Source organism: Sinocyclocheilus anshuiensis, unplaced genomic scaffold, assembly GCF_001515605.1.
Source record: "Sinocyclocheilus anshuiensis isolate Anshui unplaced genomic scaffold, SAMN03320099.WGS_v1.1 scaffold816, whole genome shotgun sequence".
Taxonomy (NCBI): domain Eukaryota; kingdom Metazoa; phylum Chordata; class Actinopteri; order Cypriniformes; family Cyprinidae; genus Sinocyclocheilus; species Sinocyclocheilus anshuiensis.
Genome location: NW_015554154.1, coordinates 1,250,514 through 1,274,765, shown reverse-complemented (window position 1 = coordinate 1,274,765; position 24,252 = coordinate 1,250,514). Strand labels below are relative to the sequence as shown.

The 24,252-nt window shown below is 38.2% G+C and overlaps 1 protein-coding gene across 2 annotated transcripts; it reads left to right on the top strand.

Moving 5' to 3' along the window:
• Positions 1-1,689: 1,689 nt before the first annotated feature.
• On the top strand, positions 1,690-24,242 carry LOC107670767 (protein FAM63B-like). 2 transcript variants are annotated; one of them, XM_016463522.1, is made up of 9 exons: positions 1,690-2,643; positions 3,841-3,898; positions 9,818-9,882; positions 15,694-15,852; positions 16,515-16,617; positions 17,534-17,676; positions 18,592-18,765; positions 21,784-21,969; positions 23,853-24,242. In XM_016463522.1, exons 1-9 carry the CDS (start codon positions 1,840-1,842, stop codon positions 24,096-24,098), a joined length of 1,938 nt encoding a protein of 645 aa, XP_016319008.1. In that variant the 5' UTR covers positions 1,690-1,839; the 3' UTR covers positions 24,099-24,242. The 2 variants fall into 2 exon arrangements, with proteins under 2 accessions (XP_016319008.1, XP_016319010.1); XM_016463524.1 differs by having other exon boundaries at positions 23,840-24,083.
• Positions 24,243-24,252: the final 10 nt, after the last annotated feature.

The following is a 24,252-nucleotide window of genomic DNA, read 5'->3' as shown; positions in this document are numbered from 1 at the left end:
TGTTGTGATTGGCAGCACTCGGCGCCTGTCGGGAAATGTCACGCCCCTTACCATAGCCGCCTGCATGCGAGCTTCAGTGTAAATATTGCATCCAAATCAAATCAGTTTGAGTGCAATTTAAACCCCGATGATTGTAACCACTCTGAGTTTGTCTGCCTTGGGAAAGCTAGCGTGTCTCAGACATAGTGATAACACTCGTTGCCTTCTCTAGTGCAGCTCAACCAGGTCTCGTCCCATTCGTCGATATTTGTGATATCACAAATCCTGGAAAATATGCGTTGTAGTCCAAACGAGTCGTTCATTGTAGTTTTTGAAAAGTGATTTCTATTAAATAAAATATCTCCTTTTGAAGTGGACTTTGAGCTTTGTAACTGTGCAGATCTTTTTTATGCTCAAACAGCAACATTACAGACTAACTAAAGTTGAAAAAGTGAAAAAGTATAATAGGACCCCTTTAAGAAGACGGGGTAAAAGAATAACCAACAATATATGTAAGTCAATGTTGCCATCGTGCGGTGGATAGAAATATTACTATGGGTTTGTTGCGGGATATACTGCGTGATGTTCATGAAAGACATGCAATCTTTCACACGTGATCACGATATATGTAGTGAGGAGAACTTCTAAATACACGAAAGATTACATTTATCTGTTACGTGTAACTTTGCGTGACAGTTATCATGAACGAACTAAATCTATCAATTATTTGTTTCTTTTTACACAAAATACAAAATAATGGATACGAACAAAACGATAATAACGATTTAAACAAAGAAATTAAACAAATTAAAGAACAAAAATTTGGCTAACATAAGTAGGCCTATTATCTTAAAGCTTCAAACGAAGTTACAGAGTTACATTATGCAGAATTGAAGAAAACTAGAAATGGCTGCCACATAGTTTAAATAAGACGATGTAATTTGGGCTCCGAAAAACACATATAAAACTTTTGTTTCTTTTGAAAGCTTGCAGTGATTTTGCAGTAATACAAAATACAAAAACAAGTACACTAACTTATGACTAGTATACTATTTATTATGCTGTTATTGGGTAAATGCTTGTGTGACTTTCAGAATGTCTTTCCAAACCCGTTTGACTTTCTTTCTTAGGTGAAATAACGTTACCAAAAAGGTGTGACAAGGTCACACAATTCTCCATTCACTTTAATGTAAGTCAATGTTGCCATCGTGCGGTGGATAGAAATATTACTATGGGTTTGTTGCGGGATATTGCGTGATGTTCATGAAAGACATGCAATCTTTCACACGTGATCACGATATATGTAGTGAGGAGAACTTCTAAATACACGAAAGATTACATTTATCTGTTACGTGTAACTTTGCGTGACAGTTATCATGAACGAACTAAATCTATCAATTATTTGTTTCTTTTTACACAAAATACAAAATAATGGATACGAACAAAACGATAATAACGATTTAAACAAAGAAATTAAACAAATTAAAGAACAAAAATTTGGCTAACATAAGTAGGCCTATTATCTTAAAGCTTCAAACGAAGTTACAGAGTTACATTATGCAGAATTGAAGAAAACTAGAAATGGCTGCCACATAGTTTAAATAAGACGATGTAATTTGGGCTCCGAAAAACACATATAAAACTGAGGTGAGTAAACGATGACATAATTCACACGTTTGGGTGAACTATCCCTTTAAGTGGCTAGTAAAGTGACACATAGTTAGCGGTTGTGTACAGCCGGACTCGGTAAATAAGTGTCTCTGAAGGGGTGACGTCAGAGGTGGAGATGTCATGGCGTCGTCGGAGCTGAGACTGGAGCTTGCTATCTAGTCAAAGGTTGTCGTCGATGCGCTCAGCGAGATGGAGAAGAATGCAAACCCTCATCGAGACGCGGGAGGAAGTGTCCTGTGCACCGCTATCCCCGCAGAACCCGCGGATATCAAAACAGTGGGCGGAATGAAAGATGTCTGCGAGAAGAGAGAGACTTTGAGTACTTGTGCAAGTGCTAGCGGTGCTAATGCTACACCCTGCACACAGACATCAGATGCTGCTGAGACAGTAAGCAAGAGCGTTTTACCAGAGACACTGTCTGCAACGGATCAGCTGAGCAACGGGATGGGATACGAACCGTCGACGACCGCTGCTGGGAATAAGGAGGGTGGCACCTCAAAGTTAGTAAACAACCTCGCGGGAGAGCAACCCGACATCAGTAACGTGCAAGCGGACGGTTTGGATGGAGGGATGCAAGAAGCGACGAAGCTGGCCAAGTCTGCCTGTTTGTGCTCGGACAAAGCAAAATCCGCGAGCTCGAATTCAAACGATCACATCGTTTCCGAGGGTCCTCCGAGTGGCAGTGAGCCCAGCATGGCAGGGGAGTCCCGCAGCTTTGATTCACTGGAGTCCTTCTCCAACCTCAACTCCTGCCCGAGTTCAGACCTCAACAGCGAGGGACTGGAGGACAAGGGACTGACTTTGGCGATTCAGAGTGAATACGGGGCTGAGGGAACCAAAATCCCCTGTCCTAAAGACAGGGTGGCCGGTCAGTCGTTGTACCACATCAAGTGGATAAAGTGGAAGGAGGAGAACACGCCTATCATCACACAGAACGAGAACGGGCCGTGTCCGCTGCTGGCTATTATGAATGTCCTGCTATTGTCATGGAAGGTAAATAAGATGACTGTCTGCTCGTTTGACAGCTCAAGGTACCACCCAAGTCATAGATGTGCAAATGCACAAAAAAAAAAACATTTTATTGTATTGTGTGCGTCTACTCAGTAGGTCACGAGACATCAGTTGTCACTGCCATTAAATAAAGGCACATTAAGACGTTGATTGTTTGTTAAAAAGTTTTACAGAAAGACATGAACAGCACTTTTGAGATAGCCTATTTGGTAAAAATGAGGTACACTCACAGGAGGCTGCCATGTTGACATCATGTCATGCAGTTGACAAAGTTACTAATAATAGAAAATTATAAAAATATATTTACTTTATGTATGTGATGGTATGGGCCAGTATCCTTGCGGTAACCCCAGTCAACAGAAGTCCAACTTCTGCTGATGTAAAAAAAAAAAGTCTAAACATGCAGCATGAGTGATGAAACAATTTGCAAATTTTAGTAAAGAAACTTCATGCATGCATTTTTTTATAATTTCTCAAGATTCACAAAGTTCCATAACTATGGTCCATAATTGGCTAAACAAACTGTAAAAATGTGGAGACATACAATGTGATTATGACTGAAACACATATTTTTCCTTTTATTTGACAATGTTTTGTAGTAGTATTTGGGCAGTGAGTTAATTAGGATTGACTTGAAATTCTGTTTGGATTTTGTCTTCACCTTCAGATTTCTCTCTCTCTTTCTCCATATTTTTAAATAACATCCCCTTTGCCATGTATTTGTAGAGCCGTACCAGTATTTTGGTTTGGTTCGAAACAGTCATTTTACAGACACACCAATAACTTCTGGCTTTCAGCCCTGGACTCATTTGCATTATAAAGATGACATTTAATTATTGGCTTTGACGGTGAGTTGGCAGGCACATGAGGAGCTATTTCAGTGCTCAGTCTTTCATCTTGAAATAAGAGGCATGTTGTTCAGCTGTGACTGCTTTAAAAGTCACTGGCATCTTCTGAAGATGATAGCCACGTTCAGGCTGTTTTTAAGATGTTTTTTTAGGACAAAAATCTCTTCCCATAGTGCATTTATGCTGATACAGCAGCCTATTTAAACACCATAACCCTTATGTGTTCGTATTACACAACATCAGTCGAAGGAAAAGAGGTCTCAAAAATGGCCATAGGTAATTTGTCATTTAAACTGGTTTTAAAATAATTTTTTCTCTGGTTCTGGCTCAGGTCAAGCTGCCACCAATGATGGAGATAATAACAGCAGAGCAGCTGATGGAATATCTAGGTGAGAGTTTTATTTGGATTATAAATGTGGATTCTTTACATGGCTTTGTTGATTTGACACCGTATCCATCCAGTGGAGGGCTCTGTAGAAATCAGAGTAGATTTTTCAGGTTTTATTTGATTTAAAGAGCTAATAAAAAAAGACGTAGAGATGCAAAGAAAGCACGGTGGGCTCGCTGACAGCACCATAAGTGCAAAAACTACGCTTGAGTGTTTCTGGCTACTTCTGCCCACAGCTTCATGTCACTAATTACTAGTTCGTTCCCAAAAAGAAAATTTAAATTTATCCACCATAGGGCATCAAATTACAGTAAGAACCATGCAAAAGCTAGTCATGTCATCCTAATTATAGGATTGTGTAGTGTAATTTCAACATACACTTTCTGGTTAGACATTTTTTGCATGCACCTCTACAAAATCTGAGCTTCTTTATGGCTTTAGAAAGTGTTTGAGAAGAAGTCACTCTGTAAATCGAGTTAGACGATAAACAGTTCAATAAACAGCCTGATAAACATTGGAGAACCTGAAAATGTGATATGTCTTCAGGATGCTGATGGACAGCACCAGATCAGGGAAATACCCAGGGGCTCGTCCTCTTGTAACGTCACAGAATCCAGATCCCTATTTCCACTGTGGCATGTTGACCTGGTACACTGAAGTGTTGCATTACTGCAGTTTGACAGTTGCCTGGTCTTCAGCTTCTCGCATAAGTTTAAAATAAGTTCTTTAATAGTTTAAAAGCATCCGTCTACTGGTCCTAAATAAATACCATTGATGGAATGAAAAAGCAGCTTGTTAAAGGAAAAAAATGTTGTAGATGATACGAAGAAAGTACACCAGCTGTTGAAGGCTATTATAAAAGTTAGTCACAAACTGAGAGCTTTGATTGAATTTGAATGTTGTGACACCTTATGATGAGTGTTTTAACTGTAAGCAGTTTTATTTTGCCTCACACACTCCAGAAATGCCAAGTATGAGAGAAGTATATAAATATCAGCTCTGGATGTGTTATTCAGAGGTTGATATATGTGCACTGGTTTCTCTTAACACTCCTTGAAGACTTTTATAAACGCATTTAGTCATTTAGCAGATGCTTTTATCCAAAGTGGAACACCACAGGCGATTTATACAATGCAGAATCTTTACTGGATTCAGACTGTTTTGTTTGGAATCTTTGTAGAAAGTACAGACTTTATGAACTTTGCAAGCTTGTGCCTTGTTCACCCTCATAAAGTGCAGTGGTTGTAACCGCAGAGGATGTGGTGGTCTCCAAGTGTCATTCCTCACATGGGTGTGGTCACTTTTTTTTTATTTTGTAACTTAACCTTTTGCACTCTTAAGACATTTTTTCCACTCAGAATGAGAGTATTTATCAAGCATGTGTGTTTGTATAGCAGGTGGTTATATTATTCAACTTTTGTTAAACTTAAAAAAGTTTGGAAAGCCTAATAATGTTATTTAATTTTTAATTGATTTATTCATTATATATAATAATAATAATAATTAATTAATTAATTATCCAAAGTTTAATAATAATAATAATAATAGAATTATACAAAGTTAAATAATAATAATAATAATTATTATATTCATTCAATAATGCATTCGTTTCCTTTATTTAACCAGGTTAAAAAACTCTGAGATTAATATCTCTTTCATAAGAGTGACCTGGGCAAGAGGGCAGCAACAAATAACATAAAATATACAAAATTTACATTTACAAGTCACAACAACAATTTACCAGGGGATAAATCAAAGAATCTGTTAAAAGTACCTTGAACTAATTTAAAGATGGAAGTATGGTCAGCTTTAGATTATTTTGTAGATTATATATTTTTCCCGAGCTCTGTTTGGATCCAATGAACGTTGAGATATAACAAGTCATTTGACCAAAAATTATAGGATATATTTGTATTAGATGAGCTGAAAGACAAGTAGGAAGAAGTATTGTTGTTGTTGTTGTTGTTTTTGTTGCTGCTGCTCTACCATCATTATTATTACTGGTCATAATCAGATGCTCTTCCATTTTTTAAATGAAATTGATTGAATAATTTTATATCCAGTACATCTGTAGAATATTTTATCATTATATTTAGTGGATATAAAATTATCTAATTTCAGCCCCATTCCTGACTAAACATGCAAAAAAAATGGGAGAGCATAATGTGTAATACGATATAAGTGACAAGGGTACAGCAGCTTCAGGTGGGAAACACTACCTCCTGTGAGGACAGTTTGGCTTGGAAAACTTGCTTGAGGCCATTCAACACGCCCCATTCCCAGCTGTCTGCCTAGAGACCACTCTGAAGTATTCCTCTTATTGCTGAGCTGTTTGTGAGGACGTCCATCCATGTGATCTAAAGCATACCTGACATATAGGACACAGAAATCCCCTAGATACAAACTGTCAGATGAAGAGTGTGCCAGCTGGGCACTTTTTACATTTATTGTTGCTCGTTTGACCTTCTGACTGTTACTTCTGAGGTACTCCCATCATAGCTTTGAGCTGCATTTATTCAGCAGCGTATATTCACATTTGCTCACTTATGCTCTATGAGGCATCCATGGTTAGCTACACAGGCATCTGTAAATTGCTTTTCTCTTCCCTAGGTGCAGTAAGCTGTTTAACTCCATTAGACAGCATCTATCTCGCTGTCTCTCTGCTGTACTTTACAGCACTGTTAGTGTTTCATTTCCAGGCAAAGTCAGTGGCCCATGAACAAACTCTTGACGACTGCACAGTCTTTTCTGATTTGATCAAGACATGTATTTCAGTTACAGTTAATTTACTGTGGAATGCTGTAGTATGTATCCAAGTAACCCAAGCAGTTCTTGATCAAAGTGTAAGTGTAAAATATTTTATTAGCATCAAAACAATTTGGCCAGAGCCTCATGACATGAATGAATTGTTCATCATTCAAACAATAAAAAGACATTATTCCAGAATTAAATTCTAAGACCTGATGAAATTTTGTTTTGTCTTAAAATCCTAGATCTTGATTGTTTCAAAACCTATAAGAAGCATTTTTAAAGAATTGCACTGGTTGCTCTTTTCCATGCAATTATTGTGAACGGAGACTGAGATTTTCCAGATTCAAAAAGTATGGACAATCACCATAAAAGTGTCATAAAAGTTGGCATATTACTTGTGCAAAAAAAATGCAATGCCATCAAGTTAGCATTTTTAAACATTCGCTCTAGCAGATATGTTCGCTGAATATAAACCTAACAGACCACTCAAATCATTAGGATCGAGTCAGTTAGAAATACCAAGGGTTCACACAAAACAAGGGGAGTCCACTTTTAGTTATTATGCCGCCCGCAGTTGGAATCAGCTTCCAGAAGAGATCAGATGTGCTAAAACATTAGTCACATTTAAATGCAGACTCAAAACTCATCTGTTTAGCTGTGCATTTATTGAATGAGCACTGTGCAACGTCCGAACTGATTGCACTATATTTTATGTATAATCATTTTCTATTCTTAACTGTTTTAAATTCATTGTAAACCTCTTAAATCAATTTTTTAATCATTTTCGAAGTGTTTAAATTCCTTGTTTTATTGTTGTGATTATTTTTTTTATTATTTTCTTTTCTTTTATGTAAAGCACTTTGAATTACCATTGTGTATGAAATGTGCTATATAAATAAACTTGCCTTGCCTTGCCTTGTGTGTTATATTCCAAGTCTTCTGATGTTAACTTTGTGGGACAAACAGACCCAAATCAAAGTCATTACTCATTAAATGTCTGTTGTGATACATACACAGACTTGGAATATAACACATGAATTCTTATGGAGCACTTTTATGATTATAGTAATTTTTAAATTGAAGCTTAAAATCTCATCTTTGTGCCGGCTAATTGCATGAAAAAAAGTGCAACCAGTGCAATTCTCATTCTGTGTTCCACAGAAGGAATAAAGTCATACTGGTTTGGAGCGACATGAGTAGATGACGATGACAGAATCTTCATTTTTGTTTGAACTATTCCTTTACATTTTGATGTAATAAAGTGAATACTTTATAAAGATGTTTGTAAAGCAGTGCGAGCAATTACATAATCTTTTTAATGGGTTCTGATTAGAATGGGGGAGACAAAGAGATTGACTGAGGAAGAGATCAGCTGGAGAGGAACTGAAAAAGAGATGAAGAGGAGGGAGTTGGAATGGAGGGTTTTTGCTGAGCAGAAATAAGTGAAAGTGGCCCAAATGAACCTGCCTGTGCTGGGCTGCATTCTTGGCACCAATCAGAGGAAGCGGGAGTCTGAGGGAGTGGGCCGAAAATAAAACCGCCGAGCTTCACGCTTCTCTCTCACACGTTCGTGCTTTGTCAGAGCAGAAACCGCTAGGCTTCCTCTGGCATTCTGAACTCGTTTGTTTTGAACTATGGCAGGTGCAACCACATAATTCAGTGTCGCTAAATTATTAGTACAATGACAAGTCACTGGAAAGCTTTGAAAAGTGACGGATATGTGGGAATCAATAGCAATAGACTGCTCTGTAATGGAGTGGATTGTTTACTCTGATTTGGCTTTGATTTAATGGTCAGTACAGCCGAGCAGTGCTCCTGTACCTAGAGCTGTATGTGTGTACAGAATGTTAATGAGGCGGATGACAGGTGGTTGGGTATTAGAGCAAAACCCAGGGTCAGATATTCTCATGTCTGCCAGCATGCCAGCAGCCATCGATGCCCCCTGTCTCCGCTCCAGCCCCCTTCACTGATCTGTAGGAGAGACAATAAAAGGAGGACAATGGTAAACTTGCATAGAGGTCAAACTAAATATTGAATTGAATTCTGAAACTTCTTGTGTTGAGTTCAGTTTCTTGGGCTGCACGATTTGAGGATAAATCGAAAAATGTTTTTTTTTTTTTCTCTAATAAAAACTGATTGTGATTTAAAATACGATTTAAAGAAGAAATTCAAGTTTGCTGTGCTCATTTGTAGGTCTGCACAATTTGGCCGAAATTGTATCAATATAGCTACAAAATAATAATAATAATACTTTATTGTATGATTGAGATCATACTAGTATGATTTGAAATCATAGTAGTCTGGTTTTTGTGAAGCCATAAGGTGCATCCCAAATCACGTACTTAAGCACTATTCTATGATGTTTTGTAGTATAAATAGTGTGAGTAGTGTGTTCACACTGAAAATTCCAAAAAGAAAAAGTGCACTTTAAATACCTGGTTGTTGGACACTTCATGCACTCAACTGTCGCAGCTTTAACTACGCAGCGGAGGGAGAGTGGCTATTAGCCTCCAATTATGAATGACAAAATAACCTTATATAATTCATACACTACATGGTTGAGTACATAGTGCACAAGTACATAGTGTATAAGTGCATAGTGTATGGTGCGTCATTTGGGACGCAGCTATACTAACAGTTCTACATAATGCATCTGTCATATATATATATATATATATATATATATATATATATATATATATTTGGTGCATAGTGTATGGTGCGTTATTTGGGACGCAGCTATACTAACAGTTCTACATAATGCATCTGTCATATATATATATATATATATATATATATATATATATATATATATTTGGACAGAAAGATGAAGACTGTAGCTCAACAACATAAAAACTTTTACAGACGCACATCATGTAAACAAACTCTGTGAAAGGCTAGTTTAACTCTGCAGGCCCTTCTACTAAAACAGGTAGGCTTCAGTCACTGTATTGCCTGACATTCACACTAAAGCTTTAAATACAGAAAGATCGGGCTTGTTAATATCTACTGCTTTTGGTTTACTGGCATATATAGACAGTTTGTTAATTACAACAGGGTGAGGAGGAGACTCCTGTGAGCATGTGTTTTTCATAAGTGCACTGTCTCTCAAATGTTTTCCTTAACCCTCCCTTTCTTTTTCTTTCTTACTTTTGCTCCTTCACAACAGGAGACTATATCCTTGAAGCCAAGCCAAAAGAGATCTCGGAGGCTCAGCGGCTGAACTACGAACAGGTAAAAGCAACAGCAGTTTTGCTCGTGACTCACAGAACACAAGTCTATTGATGTAGTATAAATAGTGTGAGTAGTGTGTTCACACTGAAAATTCCAAAAAGAAAAAGTGCACTTTAAATACCTGGTTGTTGGACACTTCATGCACTCAACTGTCGCAGCTTTAACTACGCAGCGGAGGGAGAGTGGCTATTAGCTCACAGAACACAAGTCTATTGAAGATAGCCAGTTTGTTTACATAGCTCTCTCTGTGTTTGTGTGATGGTATAGCGTTAACAGAGAGAACGAGGAGAGAAAGGTGAGGCCTAAGGCTCTGACAGAGGAGAAAACATTAGCCAAGACACATGTAGACTCTCGGACAGACAGATATCTGTCTCACATTCTTGCATCTCTTCTTTAAACATCCCTTTGTTCTTGTAGTGAGCATGGCTTGGTTCTCTGTCATTAAACAGCCAGTTATTGTTATTAGCTCTGTGGCATTACAGTGCCTTTGGGAAGCAAGCTGTGGTAGTCATGTAGATCAGCACCCATCCATCCCAACAGGAAATAAGGACAAGAAAGCATGGAATTGCATTGAATTAAAGGAATTGTGAGAACTGGTCCATTCCAGTCTGGATCCAACTGTTTATATAACGGCAGGAGTGAATATCATCATTGTGTTGCACTGAGAGAGAGTATGAGCCTCTCATAGAATTGTGTGAACTACAGAATTTGACATGTAAGGAGATAGGGTGAAAGAGACGCCTCATTTCTCCTCACACGGTGTGCAGGGATGCATGACAGGGACCAGTGGAGTGATTTTTGGCCTTCTCCTTATTAGCTTGTGTAGAATGTTTGTTATATACCGGTTGGGTGTACCCCACAAAGCCTGTCCAGAACAAAACTGGGTACACATTTCACCCCCAAGTCTTTAAAAAGGTCTTAATTCGCCCTTCCACAAGTTAAGGCCTTAAAAAGGTCTTAGAGCAGAGCAGAAAGTCTTAAATTCATAAAGCCATAGAATGAAATGTTGCACTGTTGCATATCTTCCCCAGGATTTTTGCCAATACAAATATCTGAACATCCTTAAATCAAGATTCCATTTAATGGAGATGCAAAATGAAGATATGATATCTTGTTTTCTGAGAAATTGAACAAAATTAAGTGAGTTTATGCTTAAAACAAGAACAAATATATGCCAGTTAGGAATGAAAACGTGTATTGAGTTTTTCCATTGGGTTGAGTTTTCTGAGCTTATTAGCAGATATTTGTTCTTCTTTCAGTCATAAACTCACTTCATTTTGATCAATTTCTCTGAAAACAAGACTTCTTATCATTTTGCTTCTCAAGTAAATGTGTCTTGATTTAAGGATCTTTAGACTAGGGTTGAACTGAAATCAAACAGAAATTGCGATTTGTATTTTTTTTTACTCCACAACATCAGTCAAGTGTTTGAACTAACCAACAATTTCTGATCTGATCTGGCCTCTTATCACAGAATGAGGCAGAAAATATATTCTTTTGAATTTGAAGTAAACCTATAATAATCCATGTTTTCTCCAGTGTATAGATGTGTACAGGAGTTGTTTTTTTCCCCCCACAGTGGATACACAGATGCTGTAACCACATCATTCTAGGGGGAAAAAAAACATACACGACTGTTCAAAAGTTTGTGGTCAGTAAGATTTTTTTTTTAAATATAATACTTTTATTTAGCAAGGATGTATAAATGACAGTAAAGACATTTCTAATGTTACGAATGCTTTCTATTTAAAAAAATGCTGTTTTTTGAACATTGTGTTTATGGTTTGTTATACTCCCCCAGTAAAATATATTGCTAATAGTTTATTATATAGTTTACGTAGTATAATATTGCTAACGTGAGAGTCTTTTAATTGCCATTACAACATATTCAATTTGAAATATCTCACTTCCAAGCAGTTCAAAGTCAAGTCTATTTTTGTATGTGAGCTTGAGGATGAGGATAGAAGTGTTTCTGATTTTCCCCAATGTGTGTTCTTGTTTATTGGAGTAGGTGGAGGCTGACTGGATTCATGCTCCTTTCTTGCTCTTCCTTCTGTTCTGTATGAGATTTTGCTTTGTTCTTGTGTTTTGGTTTTTATAAGGTAAATTAACTTTGAGTTTTTTTTATTGCCAAGACTGTTTCAAGTTTAGCTGAGCTTCATTCATGCTTGAATAATGCTGTTTCTCTACACTGTAGGTCAGCTGACTGTCTTCGGCCAGGCTTTGTGACAGTAAAGCGTTTTTTTGGCAGTAAGAGAGAGCGAGAGAGGGGCACACACACACACACACACACACACACACACACAGGTCCGGAAGAACTTCATGGGGCCTGTCTGCTCTCTGTGTGTTGATCTTAGTGTGTTTAGCCTGTGCAAACAGTGCACAATAACATCACTCAGGTTTGACTGTGTTTATCAGATGTTTTCCAGTCTAATAAATGTTTTGATTGTATTAAAGCTTTTATAGCCATCTCAGTGAGTATCGCTGGACTGGAGCGAGTATAATAGAGCTGGAGAAAGTGGGTCAGGGCAGTGGAGTGGTTCAGAAACGCTGGCAGGGGCACAGGGACAGAGCCGGGCCACACGCAGGCTGGACGTGGGTGGGGGTTGGAACCGGTGCCAGGCTCAACGGGACTGAATGGGAGCTGTGGGTGGATGGGTCTTGGCCGATCTGTCAAACCTCTAACGCTCATCCGACCCGGCTGCCAGTTCTACATGCTCTCATCCACCCACTGGCCATCGGGTCAGTCTGTGCCACACTGATTCATCCTGGCCCGTGTTCCAGGAGAGCAGGGACTCATGACTCAGCAGTTTTCTGAAGGTGTCTAGTGTTGTTTTGGAAACATCATACTTTGGTATCGAGCTGCGAGATGATGACCTGTGTTATTCTGATCAGAGTCAAGGTGAGATGAAGGCTGTGCTCGCTCAGTGTCAGAATACGGCTGTCCTGTTTTGAGTGCTAAATACAGTTTAGGTATGACAAAGATTGACAGCTGTCTAGAACAGAAGTGACCACCTGAGATTTGAAGTCAAAACCAAATTTGTTCTCTTGATATGTTCTGTTAATGTGTTTTATACCACACATCTGAGAGGATGAAGGCAGGAGGGCAATAATTGAAGACAAAACAAAACGTCTTGATGTTTACTATTATTATCTATCAATAGCTATGTTTCCATCCAAAGATGCGAATTTAACATGCGCAAAACTGGAATATCGCATAAAACATTTACGAATAAAGCACCGTTTCCATCCAACGAGTCAAAGAACAAATTCATCACTTCTTGATACACTGGCACTAAATATCACTAAGAAAAGTAGGAGAGTCCACTGAATACAGTAATTTTCATATATGATAAATTACTTGCGCCTCAGAGCGAGCAGATGAAACACAATAAATGCAGTTAATACTTTCGGAGGAGGATGCCTGCTGTTTGGGAACGTAGTCGTGCAAGACAGTTATGCAGACATACTTTGATGACAGACTTTGCTCAGGTATTTCGGAACGACCAAAACGTTTCAGAACGAGATCAGTCCGCTGGTTAGTCAAATTTTCCCATCCCATCGTGCAAAGTCACATGATTTTTGGATGCACATGGTGGAATTTATTCGGTAAATGTGTTTCCAATCGTAGTTTATGCACATTTCTCTTATCGGATAAAAAGTTTATCCTACTCAATTGTGCGCATACGTTTTTTTTAATGTGCATTTTTTGAATTTATGTGCATCGTGGCATTTCCATCCAGGGTTGTATGCGGTATTACAAAATGCACATACAAATAGGTGGATGGAAACATAGCTACTATTGTTATAGGCATTAATCAAGATTATCACTAGAAGAGGATTGACTTCAGTTATTTGATCTGATTTGATCCTGTCTGTATACAGGGCAATTTGAGAGTCAATTTGCTATTAAATGAAATTGTGGATCCCAAATACTGACTGTGTGATGTAGCCAAATGAATCTGGGAGCTAGTAAAAGTCATCTGAAATCTTGAGCATATAAGTTTTACAATATGAAAGTCTGCCTTATATCATGAACAAAATAACAAATAAAGGCTGCTATTTTGCAACACCTTTAGCTATTTTTACAATTTAGGATGGCCTTAACTGCCTTAATGCTTTTATAAAACAGTTACACTCAGAATAGTGTCATGTAAGGAATAATTGACGACGGGCCGTTGAATTATTAGAAAAATAATGCACACCCTTAGCGTCGTGGCCGTTAACGTACACCTCGGGTGTGCATTATTTTTCTAAGAATTCAACGGCCCGAAGTCAAATATTCCGCTTATACTACGGTTACCACACCTCAAGACATCGATCAGATTATATATTTAAAGGGGTTCGTCCGGTTTTTGTACTTAAATCGCTATTGTGAGTAGATTATTTCTTCCGCATCTCATCCAACGCCTCTTTTGCTAGTTCCAAAACGTAATTTTAAAGCTGGTAATGGAGGCTTGAGCCGTTGATAGCATTCTAATGCAGTTATTAATGAAGTTATTAGAAAGAGAGCGAGAGAGACAGAGACACAGAGAAAGAGAGAGAGAGAGAGCTTGTGTGAATTAGGCTACCTCTGTGCGTCCCTCAACAGTGTTCTGCAGCAGCGTCTCTAAACGGCGCTGTTATTACCTCGCTAGTGAGAAATGTCATGTGTAGCCTTTAAGTTGCTACACTATATAGGCTAACTGATAAAATCGTCAGGGCAGCGCTGACAACACCTTTTTGTGCAAACTGCGTGACCGTAGTGTGCGTGTGCGAGCACGTGTGATTGCAGTAATTCCTGTGTGCTGTATAGGTACTGTATGCTAATTTCCGTTATTACGGTTAACTATGCGAAGTGATATGGAACTGTGATGCGGTCAAGAGAGCTGCCTGGAACTACGTTCGCCGTGAGTTTCCCTGAAAATAATTGCACACCTCAGAACGTTCGTCAGCCAATCAGATTCAAGCATTCAACGGCCCCGTAGTATAATGTTACAGTAATACATTCAAATTAAATGAAAACTGAAGATATAAAAAGCTCATTCAAAATACTGTAATAGTATATAAATAATAGTAAAATAACACTGAATGCTGTATTGACCAATCAGCTTCCAGAACTGGAACTATCTATTTTAAACTTCATTTAAATTAAACCCAGAATTCCAGATATATGTGATTGGGGTTGAATTAAGTGAAAGTGCTAGGAAATCCCCTGTACCAACGGAAAATGGCCAGGGCAGAAAGATTGAGAGAGAAATCTCCTACAGAAGCGCGAAGATAATCTCACTGGTTTCCAGGGATTCATGGTTTATGATATATAGTGTTGTTGTTACATGGTTGAGTTGTGTTACGAGCTTTAATCCCAACAACCGTCCACACACACTCAATGTGTAAGCTGTGACCGATCCACATAACAGATGGTCATACTCTGAGTCCTTAAAAGTGAGAGCCGGACAGATTATTATTATCATAGGGCCTGGAACATAATATCAAACGCTGCGCACACACACACGCGTATGTTCACACTCTATCTGTTAAACTGCGCTGGAGTTTGTAGCCTTGCAGTGGCTTGTGTTTGTGAGCCTGCAGCTGTGCTTTTTTGAGAGTCACTGGAGGGTCATTATGGTCAAACAGAAAGACGGGAAGTAAAGGAGGTGAACTGGTGTTTGGAGCTTTTTAGTCGCTGGTCTAGAGTTATGAGATTTTTCCTGCTCAGAGCAGCAAGACAATTGGGTGTGACATTTTACAGAAATTTGTTCATGTGTTGTGTTGGAAAGATTGTTACTGTTTTCTTATTTTTCTGTATTTCTTTGCTCTCTCTTTCTCTAGAATATGAGTGATGCTATGGCAGTGCTGCATAAACTGCAGACAGGTCTGGATGTAAACGTTAAGTTCACAGGTGTGCGGGTGTTCGAATACACACCCGAATGCATCGTCTTTGACCTGCTGGATATCCCACTCTACCACGGATGGCTGGTTGACCCACAGGTCAGCATCCTGATTCACATCCTTCTAGAAAAGCAAGTTCCACTAAAACATTAGATGTCACCACATGATGTCATTTATTAATCTTCTAGCCATTTAGTCGTATCCAACTCTAGGCTACTTCATAGGCCTGCATCCTCTACATCCATATATATATATAATTCTGGTAAGGTCACCTTTGACATTCCTTTACTATGACATTTCCACTCTCCTCTTGATTTTGGTCTCATGTTGGCTTTGCTTGGTAGAAATATGGCACAAGATTTATATTATATTTTATACAACAATTCGTTCTGGTTCTCAAATCTGATTGGTTGAGAACTGTGAGATATTGTACTGGTATCACTATAGGAACGCCCTTTCACAATTTTGTATCACTCCGCTTGTTCTAACCGGGTCTTTGTTTTGTTTTTTTATTATTCACTGAGCTAATCATAGAGTACGTTATTTAATATAAGAAGAAACGTCTAGCTTCGCGGTCTCTCTCTCTCTCTCATTTGGATGCAAGTCTTGCCGCATTGTTTCTCTCTTATAACCTCATTATTTCTCGCTTCAGTTATTAGTGAGAAATAATGTCAAAATATTCGCATAAATGTTAATGTTACACACATGCTAATATTTTGACCAGCATATTGTCTTTATTTTTTTTATCACGCTCTCTGTAGATGGCTGATATAGTTAAGGCAGTGGGGAACTGTAGCTATAACCAGTTGGTAGAGAAGATAATCAGCTGTAAGCAGTCAGACAACAGCGAGCTGGCCGGGGAAGGTGGGTATTCACTGTTTTCATCTGTCTTCTCCTCCTTTTCCTTTCACACATTCATGCAGACTGCTTCTTACAGAAGGCAAGTGCTGCTCATACGTAACGTAATTGTAGTGTTTCGAGTTCACTCTTTGCCAGGCTTCTGTACGTTTAGATGTATTAATGCATTGTACATATTAATCCATGTCCTGAAAGTTTTTCCCCATTACATCATGCAAATAAACAACTATCAGAGTCATTTAAGCACCCTCCTCCTTTTCACAGTTTTTAGCTGTCTGAAACATTCTCTCCCTCGCTCACTGCGTTTGTGTCTAAATATATGTCCCTCGCCATCTTTTTTTGCTCTTTTCGTCTTATAGAATGCACCTTTTCCGTCTCTGTTTCTGTTTGTACCAGTGTATGTGAGCCTGTCTCTGTCAGACTGTGATTTTTGTGTGTCATAAAGTTTCAGACAGTGTGTGTTTAAAGGATTAGTTCACCCGAACATTTTTTCTTCAATTATTAACTCTTATGTTGTTCCAAACCTTTATGACTTGCATCATTCTGTCTGGAAAAATGTAAAGTTACAGTGAATGGGGGCTGAGACTTTAACACTTTGAAAAAGACACCATAAAATAACCAAGTCTTCTGAAGTCATATGATAGCTTTGAGTGAAAGAGACTGAAATTCAAATCATTATTCATTGATAATCACCACCTCCAGTGGACTGTCATTGTGAATGAATCATTCAGAACAGTTTTGTGAACAGAATCAACTGATTCTTTGAAAAGATTAAACTCAAAGGACTGACTTGTTTACAAATCGGACATTGTTATGTACCAAGGAGAGCTAGGGCGGATATTAAGGTGTTAAATTCAAATATTTGTGTCTGTATTGTATTGTGTATTTCAGAGACATCTCACACTGGCGCTTTCTTTCCCAGGTTTTGTGGCAGAGCAGTTTCTGAACAGCACAGCGACTCAGCTAACATATCACGGCCTGTGTGAACTCACTTCTACCGTACAAGAGGGAGAACTGTGTGTCTTCTTCAGGAACAATCACTTCAGCACCATGACCAAATTTAAGGTGTGTTGACATTTAAATGTATTTGAGATGTTGGATGCCGGAAGATGGCTCTGTGCTGCTGTGAATAAGTGCTCCAATAAGCAAAGTAAATTTGGTTAATTTGTCTTTAGAGGGATGCTGTATGTTGGTGCCCCCCAGTGGCCTACTCAGAAGTATAGATATGGGGTACCTAAATTATTCTATTGCTAATTACCATGATTTTGCATATTGGAAAGGTCAAGGTCTAACAAAAACACATGCAAATAAACTAATATGCAGTAAAATTAAGTTAAAAAAAAAATATACTTGTTTGTTGAGTCACATTAGGCTATTGCAGTCGTTTTAGTCTTCATCCCATATAACACCACCACAAATTATACCATCTGAAAACACAATGCAATGTTTCAGAAACTGCTTAAAACCTGCAAAGTTTACAACAAAGCAAATTGCAGTATGTGCTGATAATGAAATGCACCCAGAATTCATTGAAAATACAAAGTCACTCTATACATGTTTCTATTTAGTTTTTTGCAAACTTTTTTGCTTTTTTTTTTTTTTTTTGTAAACAGTCATATAGCTTTTTTTTATCTTAATAGTTTTTGTTAATAATAACCCCTGAATTTTGATTGCTCATTCAGGGCTAAACTTTATAGAGAATTTGTATGGTTTTGAATGTTGACACTCTATGTAACCTATGTAATGTCTTATTATCAGGGAGGCTGTAAAGCCTCTGTCTGTTATCTGGAGGAAGCGGAGCTGTTCTGTAACAGCAGGACACACTTCACCCACAGATAAAACTCTTCCATGATCCTCGTGTACACACTTCAGAACATGACAGACACCACTGCTGCTCGGTCTGGGAGTGTTGAAAGATTTATGGACGAGAGCTGTGAGGTTGTTGCATGTTTTTATAAATGCTCTCTCTGTGTTCCTCAGGCCCAGCTGTACCTGCTGGTAACGGATCAGGGATTTCTCACTGAGGAGAAGGTGGTTTGGGAAAGTCTGCATAATGTCGACGGAGATGGAAACTTCTGCGACTCAGAGTTCCATCTGAGGCCGCCCTCTGACCCGGAAACTGTGTACCGTGGTCAGCAAGACCAGATCGACCAGGTCAGGACTAGTAACTTCCCAGGAGTTTTCAGTGTCATGCAGTCATAAACATTGAATATGGTAGTTGTTTCTCAGGGTGACGTCTGTAAAAGAACATTTGCATGGCTCATCTATGATTAAAGCTCACACAGTCGGATGGAGTTTAATTTATATGCACTACCATTCAAAAGTTTGAGATCAGTAAGCTTTTTTTTTTACGAAATTATTTAATACTCTTATTCAGCAAGAACACATTCAATTGTTTAAAAGTGACAGTAAAGACTTTTACATTGTAACAACAGATTTCTGTTTCAAATCAATACTATTCCTTTCAGCTTTCTACATTTCAAAGAATCCTGAAAAGAAATCGTCATGTTTTCCACCAAATTTAAGCAGCACAACTTTTTTTTAAATTAACAAGAACTGTTTTTTGAGCACCAAATCTGAAAGTTCTGGAATAGTGGCCATCACAGGAATAAATTACATTTGAAAATAAATTCAAATAGAAAATAGTTATTTTATACTGTAACCGTATTTCACAATATTGCTGTGTTCACTGTATTTCATATCAAATTCTTGTATTTTTTATCAAGTAAATGCAGAATTGGTCAAAAAAAAATCTTACTGACCCCAAATTTTTGAATGACTGTAGACAACACTACGAATATACACTGCAGCTAAAAGAAATTGTCACCCATGTTCAGCTGTTTACAGGAGTTTAAAATGCAATTGCTTACAATTCCTTAAAATTACATGGTTTACAAATAAGTTATGTATCTGTGATCTGGGCCTTTCTTGGGTCCAGCCCTGCATATGAAATCACTTTTAAAAATGACTATTTAAAGATCCAATCCTCAAAGCCTTTAATCGTTCCTATGCTTGTAGATAACAGGAACTTATTTAATCATTTAAATTCCTGATATTTTAATTGTGGTTTTACAGTAATCACTCAACCCCATCTTTAAGTTATACCCTGTTTAAGTCTTTAAGAAATATACTGTGTAACAACATTTCACAGAGTCACAATGACCTTCAGGTGACGCTGAGCTCAGGAGGCTGATATTACAGTGAGCCGTGAATGTTGACATCCAGTTGCGTCGCAGCCAGTCTCTGTGAAAATGCAGTTTATCTATATTGTGCTTTATAGCGCACTGCTGTCCTATAGCACTACTTCTGCTCCATTGCCCGCTGGAAAATCTCCTCAATTATTGATGTTAAAAGCTCCCCAACCCTTCTTCCAGCTCTGTGTAACCCTCCCCCTGTGCCTTTGGGATGCTTAAATGCCTGATGACCGGACAAAAGTCTCTCACTTGACACAGATCCTTTGTCTCTGTCTCTCTTCTGCTCTTGTATTGGGTGTTTAATAATGAAGTGTCTGTATGAGGGAAGGGTTTGGAGATCACTGTACTCTAAAAGTCAGTCTTTACTCTAAAACAGTCGTTGTAGTGCAGTGTCGTGGAGGTCAGTTAGCAAACTAAATGGTCAATTCATAGGCAAACTGTGAGGATATGCACGATGTACTGCAATCTTTTTTCAGAAAGTATTATGTAAGCTCCTTACTACTGTAAGGATATAATGCTCTACAGAAAGAAATAGTTCACCCACAAAGGAAAATTATGTCTTCTACTCACATTATGTTCTAAAGCTGTATGATTTATATTTTATGGAACTCTAAAGGAGTTATTTAGCAGAGAGTTTAGGCTGCACTTTCTCATTCAATATAGGAGGGAAGGCAACTAGTCAGATAAATATAATACATAAAATATAGAATACATTTTTAAAGCTGCAGTCCGTAACTTTTTTTTTGGTTAAAAATGATCCAAAATCAATATTTGAGCAAGTACTTAACCAGCCAGTGTTCAAAAATATCGCCTTACTTTAGCCCGATTCACAACGGTTAGCTTATAATAATGTTTTCTAATTTGAGTGGTACGGGTAGGTTTTCGTGGGAAATACGAGCATGGCACTGCGTCATTACGTCACGTCTGTAAACATAAAGAAGTTGTCCCGGCTAGTAGGCTATGTCGCATGTGCGGATCCTGCAGGTGGCGGATCGTTTATAGCCTTTTCTCACAGCAGCTGGTATAATTAAATGTATCATTTTGATGGCGGATTGTAATCAAGAAAGGATTATGTGTTTATGAAACACGTGAATGAAATTAAATTATATTCCAGTTTTAAATGTGCTTCTGATTACAGATAGCCTGGGATTACACAAGATTTGTATTTTAAATACAACCAGTTCAAAGGGAGCATAATTTGCTTTTTGGGTTAAAAGAATTTCTTAATATGAAATTCGAGTGGTATGACAATTAGAGTTTAGACTGTAGTACGGAAATTGAAATCTACTCGCTTATACACACTATACTCATAGTCACGCAATGCTGATGTTGTTAACATTAACAATTTGAGAATAAAGTATAACAATAATAATAATTTGCACGCTTTGATGTGATATGAGCTCATTTAGATTTAATCACCATTGGTAGCGCGATTTATTGTAATGCTTTTTTCCTCAGTTGGCCAGAACAAACGTGGCAGACTTGTTACTTACTTGTTCAGATGACAATATCCAGTGAAAATGCTTATTTGAGTCATATATTCCAAGACGTAGGCTAGAATCTGTGATTGCGAAGTTCAGTAAATATCCACACCGGTGCGGTGACTGACTGCCACACATACTCTTCAAAACATTAAATTCATCCACGCTGAAGCCATGCCGCCGCACAACCCAAGCAAGGAAGATAATTCCGCACGCACAACTGCAATTCCAGGTTTTCAAACAGAGATGGCGACAACGCGGCAAAACTTACGGATTGCAGCTTTAAGTAATTTTTTTAAAGAAATTAATACTAATTCAGCAAGGATACATTAAATTGATTAAAGGTGACTGTAAAGTATAGCGATTTATATAATATATCAAGCACCTAAAGGTAGCATAAAAGTAGTACTAGTGTATATATTATAGCCTTCTACCTTAACTCTGCTAAATAACTTTTAAGTTGTTGACTATTTAAATTTTTCCCTTTGTATGTGTAGGACTACCTGATGGCGCTGTCCCTACAGCAGGAACAGCAGGCCTCAGACAAAGGGGGTTGGGAACAGATCCCAGAAGGCATCAGTGATCTAGAGCTGGCCAAGAAGCTGCAGGAGGAGGAGGACCGCAGAGCGTCACAGTACTATCAGGAGCAGGAACAGGCACAGGCAGCGGCTGCGCAGGCACAGGTGAGTTAATTAGCTGCACACGACAATAAATAAACACGCCACATTTACCTCAAATGCCAACATTTTCTTCAAAATATCAGCATATATTACACTTTGATCAATCTGACATAACATCACATAAATGTCATGGTGCTCCAGATTTGATGGGGGCTGCTGAAAGCCATTAGTTGTTTAAGAGGACAAATAAGACCTAGCAAACCATGAATGTGTAAATTTGCAATGAAACGACAGATTTCTTCTTCCATACAGTAACATACATCTGAGTGAAACAGGTTATTTTTAAAAAGATGAAGGGCAGGGACATTGTTCTACAGATCGATTGTTGATTGGATAGAGGCGGATCTGATTGCAAGAAATGGGGCAGGGTTTAAGTAGTATCAAGACAGTTCACTTGAAGTGAATTTGGGCAGAGTGCACCGGAAGGAGCATAGTTTGTGCTTGCTGTTTAATAATCATTTGAAACGGGCAAACTGGCAGCTCCAGTTGTAAGATTAAATGATTTATCTTGAACTCTGTCATGGAAATTATGTATAGACTAGTTAAACAATTAAATATTCAATTTACAATGAATTTATACCTGTGTTGTATTACGCTGTATTACACCGTGGATGAGCGCTTTGTAAAATAAATGGATGGATGATTCAGCAGTGGGCGCCATCTTCTGGCGAGATGTGGGAATTAATTCGGCACACGACTCCCACAGTGCATTATGGGTATTCTCTAGCCGTTGAGCGTGCACCGGTTGTAAGGTCGTTTTTGTGGTGCATTGTGGGATTGAATGAGTACACTCGAGAACATCCACTATGGTTTCGGACACCACTACAAATGGCTGTACCCTCAAATAGTGCCCTATTTAAGGGTATAGGGGTGATTTCGGATACAGCCTAAACGATTCGAAAAGTTTGGCATACATACATCGCCAGACAAAAGTTTGTAGTTTCAGTGGAAGATCAAATTATGACATTTTGATTGAAAATTTTTTTTTAACATAAGCATGGGCAGTGTTGAGATTACTTTGGAAATGTAATAGGTTACAAATTACAAGTTACCCTATTTAAAATGTAACAAGTAGTGTAACTATTTTAATTACTTTATTAATGTAACTGATTACATTTGATTACCTTTTGAATACTTTTCTAAATTTCTATTGTTTTCAACTGTGAATCATTTTCAAACTTTTAAAGCAGGCAGGGTTAACCTTACAGTAGTACTCAACAGTGATTACTGTCAGACTTTCCAAATCCTTCATCACTTGAATTAAGATTATAATAATTTAATTTAAAGCACGGCCACCACAAAATCAGACTTTAGCACCTCTTTTTACTTTGAGATCGTTCTGAGGTTAAATACAGATTTAAAATCATAAGATATAGTTTATAGCTATGATACTGCTTTTGAAATCAAATCTATGACAGGAAACACTGGCATCTAACAATGCCAATGGAAACAACAATGGAAAAACAGTTAATCTTAAAAAATAAAGCATACACATAAACCCAAATAGGAAATTAAAAAAAACATTGGTGTCTATATTTTAGAGCAGTCAATTTATGAAAGAAATCAATTAAATCTGTGTGTGAGTGAAAAAAATTTCAGATGTAACCCCCCTTGTAATTGTTAACATTTTCATAAGTAACTGTAATTTAATTAGACATTTTCTCTCAGTAACTGTAACTGATTACAGTTACATTTATTTTGTAATTAAATTACGTAATTCTTACATGTAACTAGTTACTCCCCAACACTGAGCATGGGTGAATCGGTTACAGTAAGATTAATAAAAAGCATTTAGAAACAAGAGGGTGAATTTTCATTTCATGCCCGATTTAAGGAGTTCAAATAAGAGGTTAATTTGTTCCCCTCCTGTCAGGGACAACAACCAGCAGCGGGTGCCGACCAGGTGGATAGAGCGGCAGCCGCTGGAGCCTCAGCGGGGGGAGCCACGGCTTCTCCAAGCCCAGGCAAACAGCCCTCAACGGGGGAACGCAAACCCAAGAAAGAAGCCAAGGACAAAGACAAATGCATCTTGTTGTAACAGCAGTGGACTCTGTGTGGAGTGCGAAACGGGCAGCATTTTAATTCCAGTGGCTCTGCAATGCATCTCCCAGCGTGAGGTGGAGAAAGAATAGAGATGAGAGAAGTGTGACAGACGGAGAAGACTTGCCATTCTCAAGCCACTTGTGCCTGACTTTAACCCTCGGAGTTCTGAAGATGCAGACAAGAAGAGAGGGGTGTCACTACAAGGACTACCACTACATCTTTCGTAGAGCTGGCTAAATGTTC